The sequence below is a fragment of the Chiloscyllium plagiosum genome, chromosome 24 (assembly GCF_004010195.1).
Source record: "Chiloscyllium plagiosum isolate BGI_BamShark_2017 chromosome 24, ASM401019v2, whole genome shotgun sequence".
NCBI classification, from domain to species: Eukaryota; Metazoa; Chordata; class Chondrichthyes; order Orectolobiformes; family Hemiscylliidae; genus Chiloscyllium; species Chiloscyllium plagiosum.
The window spans coordinates 44,486,030-44,502,074 of NC_057733.1; the positions used below are offsets into that span (position 1 = coordinate 44,486,030).

General features: G+C 42.2%; 1 protein-coding gene across 6 annotated transcripts in view; it reads left to right on the forward strand.

Moving 5' to 3' along the window:
- LOC122562231 (E3 ubiquitin-protein ligase rnf213-alpha-like) overlaps positions 1–16,045 on the forward strand; it is a 185,504-nt gene that overhangs the window by 21,930 nt on the left and 147,529 nt on the right. For all 6 annotated transcript variants that reach the window (XM_043714953.1, XM_043714955.1, XM_043714956.1 and 3 more), the window contains one exon: positions 7,005–7,252. In XM_043714953.1, the coding sequence (XP_043570888.1) occupies positions 7,005–7,252 (248 nt within the window). The remainder of the gene's footprint in view (positions 1–7,004; positions 7,253–16,045) is intronic.

The following is a 16,045-nucleotide window of genomic DNA, read 5'->3' on the forward strand; positions in this document are numbered from 1 at the left end:
GGCTGGTACAATTGCAACATTTAAGAGGCATTTGGATGGGTATATGAATAGGAAGGGTTTGGAGGGATATTGGCCGGGTGCTGGCAGGTGGGAGTAGATTGGGTTGGGATATCTGGTCGGCATGGACGGGTTGGACCGAAGGCTCTGTTTCCATGTTGTACATCTCTGTGACTCTATGAAACTAATTACAACACTTTAAAGGGCATCTGGATGGGTGTATGAATTGGAAACATTTAGAGGGATATGGGCTAAGTGTTGGGAAATGGGACTAGATTTATTTAGGATATCTGAGGGTTTGTTTGTGTGCCACATATCTCTATGACTCTTAGAGATAGGATTGAAACTAATAAATATGGCTGGGCATACTAGAAAACATTTTGGAAAAGGAGATAATTCGGCATTTACTTTCATTTGTTTATTGGATGTAGACAATTGCCCTTCCCTAATTTCCCTTGAGAAGGTGATGGTGAGTTGTGTTTTTGAACTGCCTCAGCCCTTGCATTGTAGGTACATCCACATTGCTGTTAGCAAAGGTACTGCATTATTTTGTGCAGCCTTAACCTTGTATGCCTCCCTCTGTTTAAACACCCTCTGAGTTGTATGTCCTTATATGTTATGATCTGCCTGTACTGCATGCAAAACAAAACTTTTTGCTGTACTTAGGGACATGTGACAACAATAATTAAATCCGATTTTGACACAATAACAATGAGGGAATGGTTCCAAGACAGGAGGCATGTTACTTGGAGGGTAACCTGCATGTTTTAGTTTTTCCATGCATTTGTTTGCTTCTATCCTTTTATGTGGTAAAAGTTGCTGATTTGGAAGGTGCTGTCACTGCAGCCTGTGAGAATTGCTGCAGTACATGTTGTAGATGACTGACACAGCTGCCACTGTTCCAGTAGTGAAGGGGTGAATATTGAAGGTGGTGGATGAGGTGTCAATCATGTGAGCTACACTGCCTTGAATGGTGTCAAGATTCTTGAGAGTTATTTGAAGTGCATCCATCCAGGAAAATAGACAGTACCCCATCACACATCTGACATATACTTTGTAGATGGCAGAAAGGTGCTGGAGAGATGGCTAAATTACTAGCCTCTGACCTGCTCTAGTAACCATTATTTAATTGGCTGTTCCAGTTCAGTTTTTGATCACTTGTCATCTCTAGGACTGGAGTGGGTGATTTGACGATGATAATGCCATTGAATGTAAATATGACATTGTGAGCTCGCTATTGCAAGTGGTCATTGCCTGTGTGGTGCAAATGTTATTTTCCACTTGGCAGACTAATCCTGGATGTTGTCCAGATCTTGCTGCATATGCATTGAGGCTGCTTCATTTTCTAAGTAGTGGAAAGCAATACAGAACATTGTACTATCATCGGGGAATATGCCCAATTCTAACCTTACATTGGTTATTAATAAAGCACCTAAAAATGGTAGGGCCTGGGCCATGAACCTAAGGAACTGCTGCAGTGAGATCCTGAAAATGAGACAATTGACTTCTTCCAACAATAGGCATTTTCCTAAGTGCTAGGTATGACTCTATGATGTTAATCAGCTTACAGTCACCTGTTTTAAAAAAATTCTCAAGGTCAGGTTCGTAGGAGAGTAGTCTGACACAGAACAAACGACCAAGAGGCGAGTCTGCTAGAATATGAGCATTTTATTCCCCGCAGCGTCGCCACAACCAGGTCTCATACTTACAACGGGTCTGGCTTATACTCACTCTACATGTTACCGGAACTGGGAGCCGTCAGTTCTCGTAGAGCGGTTGCCAACAACCCACGCTCGGCGGTTAAACGTAACCCCGGAGCAGACTCACCGAACTGGAGACTTTTCCAGCTGATATACTCTTTTCCAGATATAAACATTCATGTGAACAGCAGAGCAAGGCTAAAAAACACATTCCATTCTGGTTACATACAGATAAGAAGATTCACACGGGGAGGTGTGTAATAAGATTCACACGGGACTAAGCAACACCTCCATTCCGGTTAGATTCACACATGTATTGGGACATAATTTTTAACCGTTTCACCACATCACCTCCTGTCCCCTTTTCCCCATTCCCATTGACTGCAGATTCGATTATGCTCCTTGATGTCACACTTTGTGAAATGCTGCCTTGGTGTCAAGGGCAACACTCACCTCACCTCTGGAATTCAACACTTTTTTTTCAAAATTTAGATTATAGGTAAAAGTTCAAGTTACTGTAGTCCAGAGTACCATAAGTGTGCTCTCTGATTTGGGAGAGACGGCTGGTGTTGAGTTTAACCTGAGAGTCAGCATGTCTCAGGTGAGGGATGAGATTGAGAAGACAGGACCTTAATGGCAACCTCAACCATTGTGGGAAATGAACCATGCATTTGGTGTCACTCTGCATTGCAAACCAGCCATCCAACCAAATGAGCTTACTGACACCATCCTTCGGCTGTAATGAGGTCAGGAGCTGAGTGGCCCTGATGGAACCCAAACTAGGCATCAGTAAGCAGATTATTTATAAGCAAGAGCCACTTGATAACATAGGTGACCAGCCCTGCCATCAATATATCTTTCTCAAAAGGAAACTCCTATTGTAATTCACTTACAGTCATAGAGTCATACAGCACAGAAACAGACTTTGCGATCCAACCAGTTCATGCTGACTAAAATCCTAAACTAAACTAGTTCCACCTGCCTGCACTTGGCACATATCCCTCCAAACACTTCTTATTCATATATTTCTCTAAATGTCTTTTAGACATTGTAACTGTACCCACATCCACCACTTCCTCTGGAAGGTCATTCCACACACAAATCATTCTCTGTAAAAAACAAAATTGCCCCTCATGTCTTTTTAAAATTTTTCTCCTCTCATCTTAAAAATATGCCCCCTAATCTTGAAATCCCTAACTCTAAGGAAAGGATATCTGACACTCATCTAATGATTTTATAAACCTCTATAAGGTTACCCCTCAACCTTTTGCACTCCAGTGATAAATGTCCCAGCTTATTCAGCCCGTTCTCAGAACTCAAAACTCCATTCCCGACAATATCCTGGTAAATCTTTTCTGATCCCTCTGCAGCTTAATATTCTTATAACAGGGTGACCAGAACTGCACACAGCACTCTAGAAGTGGCCTCACCAATATCCTGTACAACCTCAACATGACATCCCAACTCCTGTATTCAAAGATCTAAGCAATGGAGGCAAGTGTGGTAAATGCTTACTTAATTACACTGTGTGCCTGGGACACAAACTCCAAAGAATTATGTGCCTGAAGTCCTAGGTCTTTCTGTTCTACAACACTACCTAACAGCCCACTTTTAATTCTATAAGTGCTGCCTTTGTTTGTTTTACCAAAATGCAATACCTTGCATTTATCCAAATTAAACCCCATCTGTCACATCTCAGCCCATTGGCCCAGTTGATCAAGACCTCTTTGTAATTTTGGATCACCTTCTTCCCTGTCCACTATACTAACAATTTTGGTGTCATCAGCAAACTTACTAACTATGCCTTCAAATTGTCATCTAAGTCATCTGTATGAATAACAAATAAAAGTGGACCCAGCACCAATCTCTGTGGAACACCACTGGTAACAGGTCTCCAGTATAATAAACAACCCTCCACCACCACTCCCTTGTCCACTATACACTCCCCACCAACTTCTCCACCACACCTGATACTTTACCACTGCAACTACAAGAGTTGCAACACCTGCACTTGCATCTCTCCTCTCACCTCCATCCAAGGTTCCAAACAATCCTTCCAGATCTGGCAGACATTCAGCTACACTTCATCCAACCTGATCTATTGCATCTGTTGCTCCCGATGTGGTCTCATCTATATTGGGGAGATCAAATGTAGATCCAGGGACCAGTTGCCGAGCATATGTGCTGTCTACACATCAATCAACCCGACCTACTGGTTGCCATCCATTGTAATTTCCCCTCCCACTCCCCCGGCAACATGTCCATCCTTGGCCTTTTCCACCGTCAGTGAGGCCAAACGTAACCTGAAGGAACAACATCTGATATTTTGTCTGGGGAGCTTACAGCTCAATTGCCTCCATATTGACTGCACCAGCTTCAAAATCCCTCATCCTTCATCAGGAAGGGCTTTTGCCTGAAACATCAATTTTCCTGCTCCTCGGATGCTGTCTGACCTGCTGTGCTTTTCCAGCACCACTCTAATCTTAAACTGCCCATCATCGCACTCACCTATCTGCTCCACCCTTCCCACTGACCAATCGCAATAATACATCCACCTATCACCATCCCACCTACCCTTCCCCAGCCCCACACCCCTCCCTCTATTTACTTCTGGTCTCTCCTCCCCCTGCCCAGTCCTGAAGAAGAGGTTTGGCCCAAAATATTGACTTTCCTGATTCTCAGTGCTTTCTGACCTGCTGTGCTTTTCCAGCTTCATATCTATTGATTTTGCTTCCAGCATCTGCATTCCTTACTTTCTCCTCCACCACCACTCTGTCTCCTGCTGTTAAGCTACTTTTGTATCCAATTGGCAAGCTTGACTAAGTCTTGTCAAAGACTTTACTCAAGTCTAAGTAAACAACTACAACCAGTCTGCCCTCATCAATCATCTTGGTTGCTTCCTCAAAAATCTCAATTTTGTGAGACACGATTTCCCTTGCAAAGGAAAAATGCTGATAATCCCTAATCATTTCTTGTCTCGACAACAGCATATAAATCCTATCTTTCAGAATCACCTCCAGCAACTTATCCACAATGATGTCAGATTCGTAGGTCTATAATTCCCAGGCTTCAGTTTACATCCCTTCTTAAACAAAGGGAAAAGGTTAGCCACTCTCCAGTCATGTGGCACCTTACCCATTTTTGTAGATGATACAAATATTTCTGCAAGGGGATCTGCAATTTCCTCCCTGGATACATTAGATCAGGTCCTGGAGATTTATCCACCTTTATATTTTCTAAGACCTTTAGCACTTCCTCTTCCATAAAGTGATCGGTTTTAAAGCATCAATATTTATTTCCCTGCATTCTCCAGCCTCCATTTTTTTTTGTCCACAGTAAAAATCGATGTGAAATAGTCATTTAACATCTTTCCCATCTCCTGAAGGTCAACACAAAGATGACCTCTTTGGTCCTTAAGGGGGCCAATTCTGTCTAGTTGCTCCCTTGCTCTTAATGTACTTGTGGAATATCTTTGGATTATCATTCACCTTATGTGCCAAGACTATTTTCAACGATTTAGAGATATTCAGAATTGGTCCATTTCCATCTACACCCATGTCCTTTAGTTAGCAGCTGCTTAGGCTCTGTGCAGCTAACCACTACCACTGGAATCTGAGTACAAACATTTCTGTATTCCTTTTGAGAAAATATTTACATTTTTAAATTTTAATTTTTTATGTTATTAGGCAGGGACAAGTCTAACTAAGTTTTCTGTGGAACCTTCAATTTGCTTAACATTCCAGTGTTGCTAGGTCAAAGTTCTAATTTCTTTATTAACATTACCAAGAACAACCTTTTTGTTGATGGAACTCTCGATTGATGAATTGGTGGACTTACTATCTTAAACTCAGCAACTGAGCAAGCTGTCAATTGCCCCTGGGAGTTTGCATTTACTAAATAAATTAATTAGAAAGTTTGCTTAATTGCAGTTATCATTTTATTGCTACCATTTTTAATCCCGTTGACTTCGAATTGTGAAAAGTTTTATTTTTTGTAAATTAATTTATTGTAGTTCCCACTGAGGATGTAATTGTGGCGCTCAGAAATTTTACTTCAGTGAGATTTCCAACCATTGAAACTGAGGCTGTCACCTCCTCAACCAATTTGTGCTTAGTGTCAGATTGTCTAAGAACATATTTCTTTGCATGGCTGAGTCTGTTGCCGAAAATTTGAAGGTATGAATTGGAAAGGCGGTAGCTGAGAAACACTTCTCAGTTTTTTGTAATTCTGAAAAGGAAACCAAACATTTTGAAGGAATTGGAGGAGAGGACAAGAAGAGAGAGAGTAAAGGCAAATCACACAAGCAAGCAGAAGCCTAACACATGATCAGTCCCACAATTCTTTTACACATTGTTTCTGTTTTGGATTTCTCTGAGAAATCTGGCATTTTAAAGATATGTGAATCTATAGCGTGTTAGAATGAAGTTGCTGGAAATGGAGGGTTTGAGTTATAGGGAAAGGCTGAATAGGCAGGGGCTTTTTTCCCCTGGAACATTGGAGGCTGAGAGATAACCTTATAGAGATTTATGAAATCATGAAGGGCATGGATAGGAAAATGACCAAAGTCTTTTTCCTAGATTGTTGGAGTCTAAAACTGGAGGGCACAGGTTTAAGTTGAGAGAGGAAAGATTGAAAAGGGACCTGAGAGGTAACTTTTTCACACTGATGGAATGAGCTGCCAAAGGAAGTCATGGAGTTGGATACAATTACAAATTTGAAAGGAATCTGGTTGAGTATATGATTTATTTGTTTATTTGATTTATTGTCACATGTACTATACAGGCAGATTGTACTTTACAAAGTGCCTCATGGTAGCAACAGAGGACAGAATATACCACTACAGCTGCAGAGAGGGTGCAGAGAGACAGAGATCGACATTAACATTTGAAAGATCCATTCAAAAGTCTGATATGAGCCAAATGCAAGTAGGACTAGATGAGATTGACATGTCTGGCCAGCACGAATGAGTTGGACTCCGTCATACACTTGTCCTGTCCTTAAAATGGAATGTCTAACTTCTCTATTGGTAACTCTTTTAGAAACTTCAATTTGTTGTCCTCAGTACAAATCAATATTTCATTTGATACCGAGAATTTTGATGAAAGGATGGTTTGTGTGTAGCAGAATTTCATCTTTTATTTTGATTGGTGAATGGCTGTGACAGCTGCAGAGAGATGACTGATACCAGGTGGAAAAAATACAAAATGTTACAGAACATGAGTTCCAATTGCAGGCTGAAAAAAATAGAGCATGAATACCTAAATGGAGGCAAGTTTATTCACTTCATTTTTTTTTGGTGCCTTCCAGGTTAAATGTTATGGTAAAGAGAATCAACCTCAAAAGAATGAGAATGAAATACTTGATCATGATTCTGAAGGTGGGGAAGAAAAATTGAATCAGGGTTTATTGGCCATGAAGAGGAGAAATAGTTCAGAGTTGTCTGCTACAACAATGGATGAGAAAAGTGATACCAAAGGTACTGAATCAGAAGGTTTAAGCAGAAAGGAAAAAAAGAAGAAGAAAAAGCATTCAAGTGACACAACTGCTATGTTAAGGTGAGAAATGTTATGTTTGTTTTGTAGCAAAAAGTCAAGTTATCTACTAATTGAATCCTAAGTATCAGTTAAGTTTGGATCCTCTGATTTCTAAAATACCTTGGCATCGCATTTTGCTGCTTTATCTTGATAGCAATGCGCCAAATTTGTGATTTGCATTGTACATAAACTTGACTATTTTGTTAATTAAAAGAAAATTCTCTTCCAAAATATCAAAACGTCCAAATTTGCAGTTATAGACAGGAACAATAATTGCCATAGATTCTGGAGGCATTTGAATGAAAATTGAAGGCTGTGGCTTCAAATCGCATGATAGAGATTCGAGCACAAATTCCAGCCACATATATCAGTTCAATATTGAGAAATTGTCAGAGGTGCTGACTCTCAGATAAAATATTAAACAGAAAATTTGTATACCTATGATCCTGTTTGAAGAAGAACAGGGGAGTTTTAAGATGTGCTGAACAATACTGATTTCTCAACCAGAATCTTTAAAATAGGTGACTGGGTCATCTGAAAAAAGAGACTGAATTATATCAGTGTGCTCAGGTCACTGTCATTACTCTGTATTTCACTGTTCATTTGAAGATTACACTTGACAGATAATTGACTTCCAATAGATTGGAAATGTTGTGTCAGTTTATATAGATATTTTACTTTGAGATTTCCTGTGTCAAGTTGAGTTACCATGATTCATTTGCTTAGGTTAGCAGGTGGCGACTAGAAAGAAATCTTATTCACACTTCAGAATACCCTGTTTTCTTTTTTGATGTCCAGTGTCTCCATGTGTTCTGATGATTTAATTTTAATGATCTACACCATGAAATACTGCCAGTTGTTTTCTCTACACAACACATTAAAAAAGTTATCACAGTCAGTTCTGCTGACCTGAAAAGTTGTCCTCACTATCTTAATATCTGGGATATTATGCTAACATGGTGAGAGCTGCCATAGTCCTACTCATGGATCTGTTCCTTACAGAATATTTCTTACAGTATCCAAGACACCAGCAATATCTTGTTCCACCAACAGGCAGACCCACCAGAGGTGGCAGCATTATGGTATTTCGTCAGAAAGGAATTGCCCTGGGGGAACTCAACATTAACTCCTGACCCATGAACCTTTTTAGCATCAGATTACACAAAGGAAACAGGGTATTTTTTAATTGTTATTACACAGCTCTGGAGTTGGTGATATTTGAACCCAGGTCTCCTTGGTCAGAGGTAGTGACATTACCACTGCACCACAAGAGCCCTTTGTACAGGAAACCTGCAAATGTTCCTCTGCAATGATTACCACTCTCTGTCTTTCCTGTTATCTGAGCAATCAGTATTCCTGCATGTTGAACGCCACTTGGAAGAAGCACTGAAGGAAGAAAATGCACAGAATATTCACCAGGAAGGGGACTTTAGTGTCTATCAAAAAGAATCTCTCAGGAGCTCCACTACTTACCAAGCTGGCAAAGTCCTAATGGACAAAATGCTGCATTCTACGACAAGTAATGAGGGAAACAACAAAAAAAACCTACTCGAGCTCTTCCTCTCCAAAATACCCTTTCACGTGCATAAATCCATAGTATTATGGGTAGGAGTGACTGCTGCACAGATCTTATGGAGACAGAGTTTTCTCCCATCACATTAAACACAGCTTCCATTATGTTTTGTGGCACCACCATAGCGCAAATGAACAAAGTTAAAAATTACACAACACCAGGTTATAGTCCAACAGGTTTATTTTGAAGTACAGGCTTTTAGAGTGATGCTTCTTCATCAGCTAACTTTGTCCACCCCATTCCAACACCGGCACCTCCACATCATAGTGCACATGAGACAAACTTCAAACAAATTTAATAACTCATCTGAGACCATAGGCAGCAACAGAATTCTATTCATCCACAATCTGTAACTTCATGGTCTGGCAAAAAAAATCAACGATCACCATTCCTGGAGTTGTCAAGTATGTGAAAATTTGATGAAACTATTGAATCGCCCAATTTTGTTTTACTGGCTACTTTAGGTGAAAAGAAAATGCACACCAAGTTTTTTTCCATCACGAATAGAGAACTATTTATTGTAATCAAACCTTTTACATTAATGGCAAAAAGTACATATATTAAATTGCTAATCGAAAATTAAACTCTACAGCTTTTGAAAATTCCCATATGCATATATACGGATATGCAAGACTAGGCAAAGCAGTGCAAGTATTGTAAGTATGGTGGGGAATAAAACAGAAGTGCAATTCTGGGACTAGTTCAAATCACAGGTTACAATGTCATTCTCTTCAGCTTTCTTTTGAATCCTCTGATTCTTTGCTCATGATCTGAGACTGCAGTTATTCCAGTTCTCAGTCTTTGTCACTGATTGAGGTTTTGACACTTCAGTGCTTCTGAAGATGATTTTTCTCCTTTTTCTTTCAACTGGAGATTTGCAGCAACAGCGACTTACTGAGGAACTGTAGATAGTTACCAGGGAATTTCTTTTAATTCTCCACATAAAGAGAGGGATACATGCTTTTTCCTCACCATCTGGATGTTCTGCATTTGTCCACATTCAAGGCTGAAGCCCACCTGCCCAGGAGCCAATCAAGTGGTTGTTACTATGGTGTTCCCTCTTGAACCCATAACAACTGGTCCCAGTTAAAGCCAATTAAAGCATTATCCTATGGCAAAAGTGCCCTGAACACACAAACAGTGTAGAGACAGCGGGCCGTGGAAGGGGTCGTTAGGGCTGACTGCCTGCCCCTCTTCCGCAGTTACGTTAGAGCCTGGGTGTCTCTGGAGAAGGAGCACCCTGGGGTTGTTCAGGGAGAGGTGGGTGCCGCAGGGGGTGGAATGCATTATTTCCCTGTCCAACTTTATTTTAATTTAACCCCTGCCCTGCCCTTCACTGTTTGATCACACAGCATTGCCCTTTGATGAGAAGGGCACTGCTTGTCATTGGCCACTTGGGAGTTTCCTTTCTTCCTGGTGGTGGAAACTGAATAAAGATTCATGCACCTTGTGTCTTTCACTGTGTCTCACACCTGCACACACACAACATGGGTGCTGGGGGGAAAATAAGCACTAAAAAAAATTAAAAAAAAAGAGAAAATAAAAGAAAAAAAAAGAAATAGTGTAATTCCATATGGCATGCTCCCTCACTGCTTGAAAAAGTCACTATTGTAGATACTAATCATAAATGTGTTACAGTAACTTGCTTTTAAAAGTGAAATGATCTTTTTGCAGTTTATTTATTCACTCATGGGATTTGGGTGTCGTTGGCTGGCCAGCATTTTTTATTACTCGTCCGTCATTGCCCTTGAGAAGGTGGTGGTGAGCTGCCTCCTTGAACCAATGCCTTGAACATGCTATTGATTGGCACACAATGCTGTTAGGATTGGCCAAGCGACAGTGAAAGAGCAGAGATAAATTTACAAGTCAGGACAGTGAGTACCTTAAAGGTGCTGGTGTTCCCATGTAGCTGCTGCCCTTGTTCTTCTAAATGGAAGTGATTGTGGGTCTGGAATGTGCTGTCTAAGGATCTTTGAATTTCTGAAGTGCATCTTGTAGATAGTACCCACTGTTGCTACAAAGTGTCAGTGGTGAAGGGAGCATTTGTTTGTTGATGTGGTGCTATCAAGCAGGTTGCTTTGTCTTAGATGGTGTCAAGGATCTTGAGTGTTGTTGAAGCTGCACCCTGTATGTAAATGAGAAGTACCCTATCTCAGTGTGGAAGCAGGCCATTCGGCCTATTGAGTCCAGACTGATCCACCGAAGAATATTCCACCCAGATCCATCCTTCCATCCTATCCCTGTAATCCTGCATTTCCCACAGCAAGTCTACTTAGCTTCCACATCCCTGGACACTACAGGCAATGTAGCATGGCCAATCCATCTAGTCTGCATATATTTGGACTGTGGGAGGAAATTGGAGCACCTGGAAGAAATCCACACAGACACAGGGAAAATGTGCAAATTCCAGACAGCCTGTGGATGGAATTTAACCTGGGTTCCTAGCACGGTGAGGCAGCAGTGCTAGCCTCTATGCTGCCTTAATGGTGGATAAACAGTGGACAGGCTTTGAGGAGTTGGGATTTAAGTTACTTGCCAAAATAGTCCTAGCCCCTGACCTACTTTTGTAACACTATGTTTATGTGAGGAGTCCAGTTCAGTTTCTGGTCAATGGTAACCCCCAAGATGTTAATGTTGGGGGAACTTAGTGATGATAGCATCATTTAAGGTAAAAAGGCGATGGTTAGAGATTATTGGAGATGGCCTTTGCCTGCCATTTGTGTGGCACGAATGTTGTTTACCACTTGTCAGCCCAAGCCTGGATATTGTCCAATTCTTATTGCATTTGGACTGGACTACTTCAGTATCTGAGGAGTTGTGAATGGTGCTAAGCATTTTGCAATCATCAGTGAACATCCCTACTTCTGACCTTATGATGGAGGGAAGGTCATTGATGAAGCAACTGAAGATGATTGGGCCCTGAAGAACTCCTGGAGAGATGTCCTGAAGCTGAGATTACCAAAAACCAAGTATGTGCCACGTATGACACTAACCAGCAGAGAATTTGCCCTGATATCCATTGATTCCAGTTTGCTCGGGCTCGTTAATACCACACTTGGTCGAATGTAGCCTTGTTGTTAAGGCCTGTCACTCTCACCTCACATCCAGAATTTAGCTCTTTTATCTACGTTTGAACCAAAGCCATTAAGAGGTCAGAAGCTGAGTGGCCTTGGCAGAAGCCAAATTGGGATCAGTGAGTAGGTGCTGCTTGAAAACACGACAGACGACACCTTCTATCACTTTACTAATGATTGAGATTAGACTGATAAAGCGGTTATTGGCTGAGTAGGATTTTTCTGTTTTTTATGTACATAACATACCTGGGTAATTTTCCAAATCGTCGGGTTGATGCCAGTGTTGTACGCAATTTCCCTTCCCACGTGGTTAAAGATGCCCTCCAACGCATCTTGTCCACATCCCGCACCTCCGCCCTCAGACCCCACCCCTCCAACCGTAACAAGGACAGAACGTCCCTGGTGCTCACCTTCCACCCTACCAACCTTCGCATAAACCAAATCATCCGCCGACATTTCCACCACTTCCAAAAAGATCCCACTGCCAGGGATATATTTCCCTCCCCACCCTTTTCCGCCTTCTGCAAAGACTACCTCCGTGACTACCTGGTCAGGTCCATGCCTCCCTACACCTAAAGGAGCCTTCCACATCCATCAAAGTTTTACTTGCACATCCACTAATATCCGTTGCTCCCGATGCAGTCTCCTCTACATTGGGGAGACTGGGCGCCTCCTAGCAGAGCGCTTTAGGGAACATCTCCGGGACACCCGCACCAATCAACCACACCGCCCCGTGGCCCAACATTTCAACTCCCCCTCCCACTCTGCCGAGGACATAGAGGTCCTGGGCCTCCTTCACCGTCGCTCCCTCACCACCAGATGCCTGGAGGAAGAACGCCTCATCTTCCGCCTCGGAACACTTCAACCCCAGGGCATCAATGTGGACTTCAACAGCTCCCTCATTTCCCCTTCCCCCACCTCACCCCAGTTCCAAACTTCTCCATGCTTCAGGCTCTCTGCCTTTATTCCTGATGAAGGGCTTTTGCCCGAAACGTCGATTTCGCTGCTCCTTGGATGCTGCCTGAACTGCTGTGCTCTTCCAGCACCACTAATCCAGAAGCCAGTGTTGTAACTGTCAGGTTGGTTGAACAGGTTAGCTGGAGGAGCAGCAGGTTCTGGAGCACAAGTTTTCAGTTCCATTGCCGGAATGTTGTCAGGGCCCATAGCCTTTGTAATATCCAATGTCTCCAACCATTTCTTGATATCATGTGGAGTGAATTGAATTGACTGAATACTGACATCTGTAACATTGGTGACCACTGGAGGAGCGCGAGATAGATCATCCACTCAGCATTTCTGGCTGAAGATTACTGCTAATGATTCAACCTTATCTTTTGCACTTATCCATTGGGCCCTTCCATCATTGAGGAATGGGATATTTGTGGAGCCTCCTCCTCCAGTGAGTTGTTTAATTGTCCACCACAATTCATGGCTGGACATAATAATCCTCCAAAGTTAGGTCTGATCCATAAGGGTTGTGGGATCACTTTTCTCTGTATATCACTTGCTGCCGATGCTGTTTGGCATGCAAGTAACTGTCTGTTACTTTCACCAGTTTGACACCTCATTTTTAGGTATGCCTGTTGGTGCCCCTGGTATTGTCCTCCTGCACTCTCTATTGAACCATTGTATTCATGGCCTGTCTTGGTGTTAATTGTTGAGTGGGATATGCCATGCCATGAATACAATTCTGCAGCTGTTGATGGCCCACAGTTGCTTGATGGATGCCTAGTTTTGAGTTGCTAGATATGCTCATAGTCTGAGCCATTTAGTATAGTGGTATTAGCATGGTGGCTGAGTGGTTGAGGTGGTCAGTGGTTAGCATTGCAGCCTCACCGTGCCAGGGACCCGGGTTCGATTCCAACATCAGGCGACTGTCTGTGTGGAGTTTGCACATTCTCCCTGTGTCTGTGTGGGTTTCCTCTGGGTGCTCTGGTTTCCTCCCAAAGATGTGCAGGTCAGGTGAATTGGCCACAATAAATTGCCCATATTGTTCAAGGTTGTGTAGGTTAGGTGCATTAGTCAGGGAGAAATGTAGAATATTAGGATAGGAGAATGGGTCTGGATGGGATACTCTTTGGAGAGTCAGTGTGGGCTTGTTGGGCCAAATGGCCTGTTTCCACACTGTAGGGATTCGATGATGATTCTAACATGATGGAGAGTATTCTCAATGTGAAGGTGGGACTTTATCTCCACAAGGACTGAGCACTGGTCACTCTTACTAATACTGTCAGGAACAGATGCATTTGCAGCTGGCAGATTGGTGAGGATGAGGTTGTTTGTTTTTCCCTCTTGTTGGCTCCCTCACCACCTGCCACAGGCCCAGTCCAGCCACTAGATGGACACAATCAACTCGATCAGAAGTGCTGTTACCAAACCACTCTTGGTGGTAGATGTTGAAATCCCCCACCCAGATGACATTTTATGCCCTTGCCACCCTCCAAGCTGGTTTCAACACAGAGGAGTACAGATTCATCAGTTGAGGGAGGATGGTATGTGGTAATCAGCAGGAGGTTTCCTTACCCATGATTAACTTGAGGTCATGAGACTTCATGGGACCTGGGTCAGTGTGGAGGACTCCCAGCCTGACTCCCTCCTGATTGTATGCCATTGTGCTGCTACCTTTGCTGGCTGTGTCTTGCCAATGAGACAGGATGTATCCAGGAATGGTGGTGGTGGTGTCTGGGACATTGTTTGTAATTTATAATTCGTGAGTATGATTGTCTGTGAGACTCACTTTGTAGGGTCAAAAGACGATTTCTGATGTTGTCTTTTCAAGTGGCTAGGTTGATGCCGAGTGGTTCTTCTAATTTTATTCCTTTGTTGATACTTAATAGCAATTGATACAATTGAGTAACTTGCTCAGCCATTTCAGAGGACAGTTGAGAGTCGACCACTTTGCTGTGGGTCTGGAGTCACATGTAAGTCAGACCAGGTGAGGGAGTCAAGTTTTCTTCCCTGAAGGTCATTAGTGAACCAGACTGCTTTTTCTGACAATTGGACAATGGTTCTTATTTAATTTATTTATTTAATTCAAATTCCACTATATATGTAGGGGATTCGAATCCAGGTCCCCAGAACACAAGCTAAATCTCTGGATTAAATTAATCTAGCAGTAATACTCGGCCATCACTTTTTCTGTGGACGAGATGTTTATTTAAACCTTTAATCTGCCTTAAACTTGGTTTAACGTATCTTATTATATTTTTAGTCAACAGTTTTAAAAAAAAAAGTAGCATTTAAATTGCTATTTAACCTGGGGATCAACCTGGTTGAATGAAAATTTGTTTAACCCGAGGTCAATACTAGGTCAGTGAAGAGTGCAGGAGAACATGCCAGGAGCAGCACCATGAATACCTAAAAATTAGGCGTCAACCTGGTGAAGCTACAACAAAGGACGACTTGCATGCCAGACCGCAGAAGCAGCATGCAATAGCTAGAGATAATTAATCCAATTATCAACTGTTCATGACTAAACTCTGAAGCCCAGCAGCACCCAGTCATGAATGGTAGGACACAATTTAACAAGTAACAAGAATTGGAGAATTCACAAATATCCCCATCTTCAACAATGTGGAAGTCTAGCGTCAGTGCAAAATCAATTGAATTCCATTATTAAGGGCATTGTGGGTCTACCTTGAGCATATGGGCTGCAGCGGTTCAAGAAGGTAGCCACCACCACCATCTCAAAGGCAACGAGGGATGAGAAATAAATGCTGGCCACCCAGGAAGGCCCATATCGCGTGAGCGAGTTAAAAAACAGATCTGAAATATTTGCATGCATCTTCAGAAGTGCTGAGTGGATCTGTCTTTGGCTCCTCCTTGTCATCATAGATGCTGTTCTTCAGCCAATTTTATTGACGATATGATATCACGGAATAACTGGAGACAATAGATACTGCAAAGGCGATCAGTTCTGGTAATGTTTTGGCAATAGTACTAAATACTTAAATTTCCGAACTGGCTGCACCCTAGGCTAAGCTGTTCTAGAACAACAAAACACTGACCTCTATCTGACAACATGAAAAATTGCCTTCGTATGTCTTTTGAAGAGTAGGACAAATCCACCCTGCCTGATAACCATCTCCTTAGTCTATGAATGATCATCAGCAAAGTGATAAAAGAGATTCTTGTCCCCTGCTCAGTGATGCTCACTTTGAACCATGA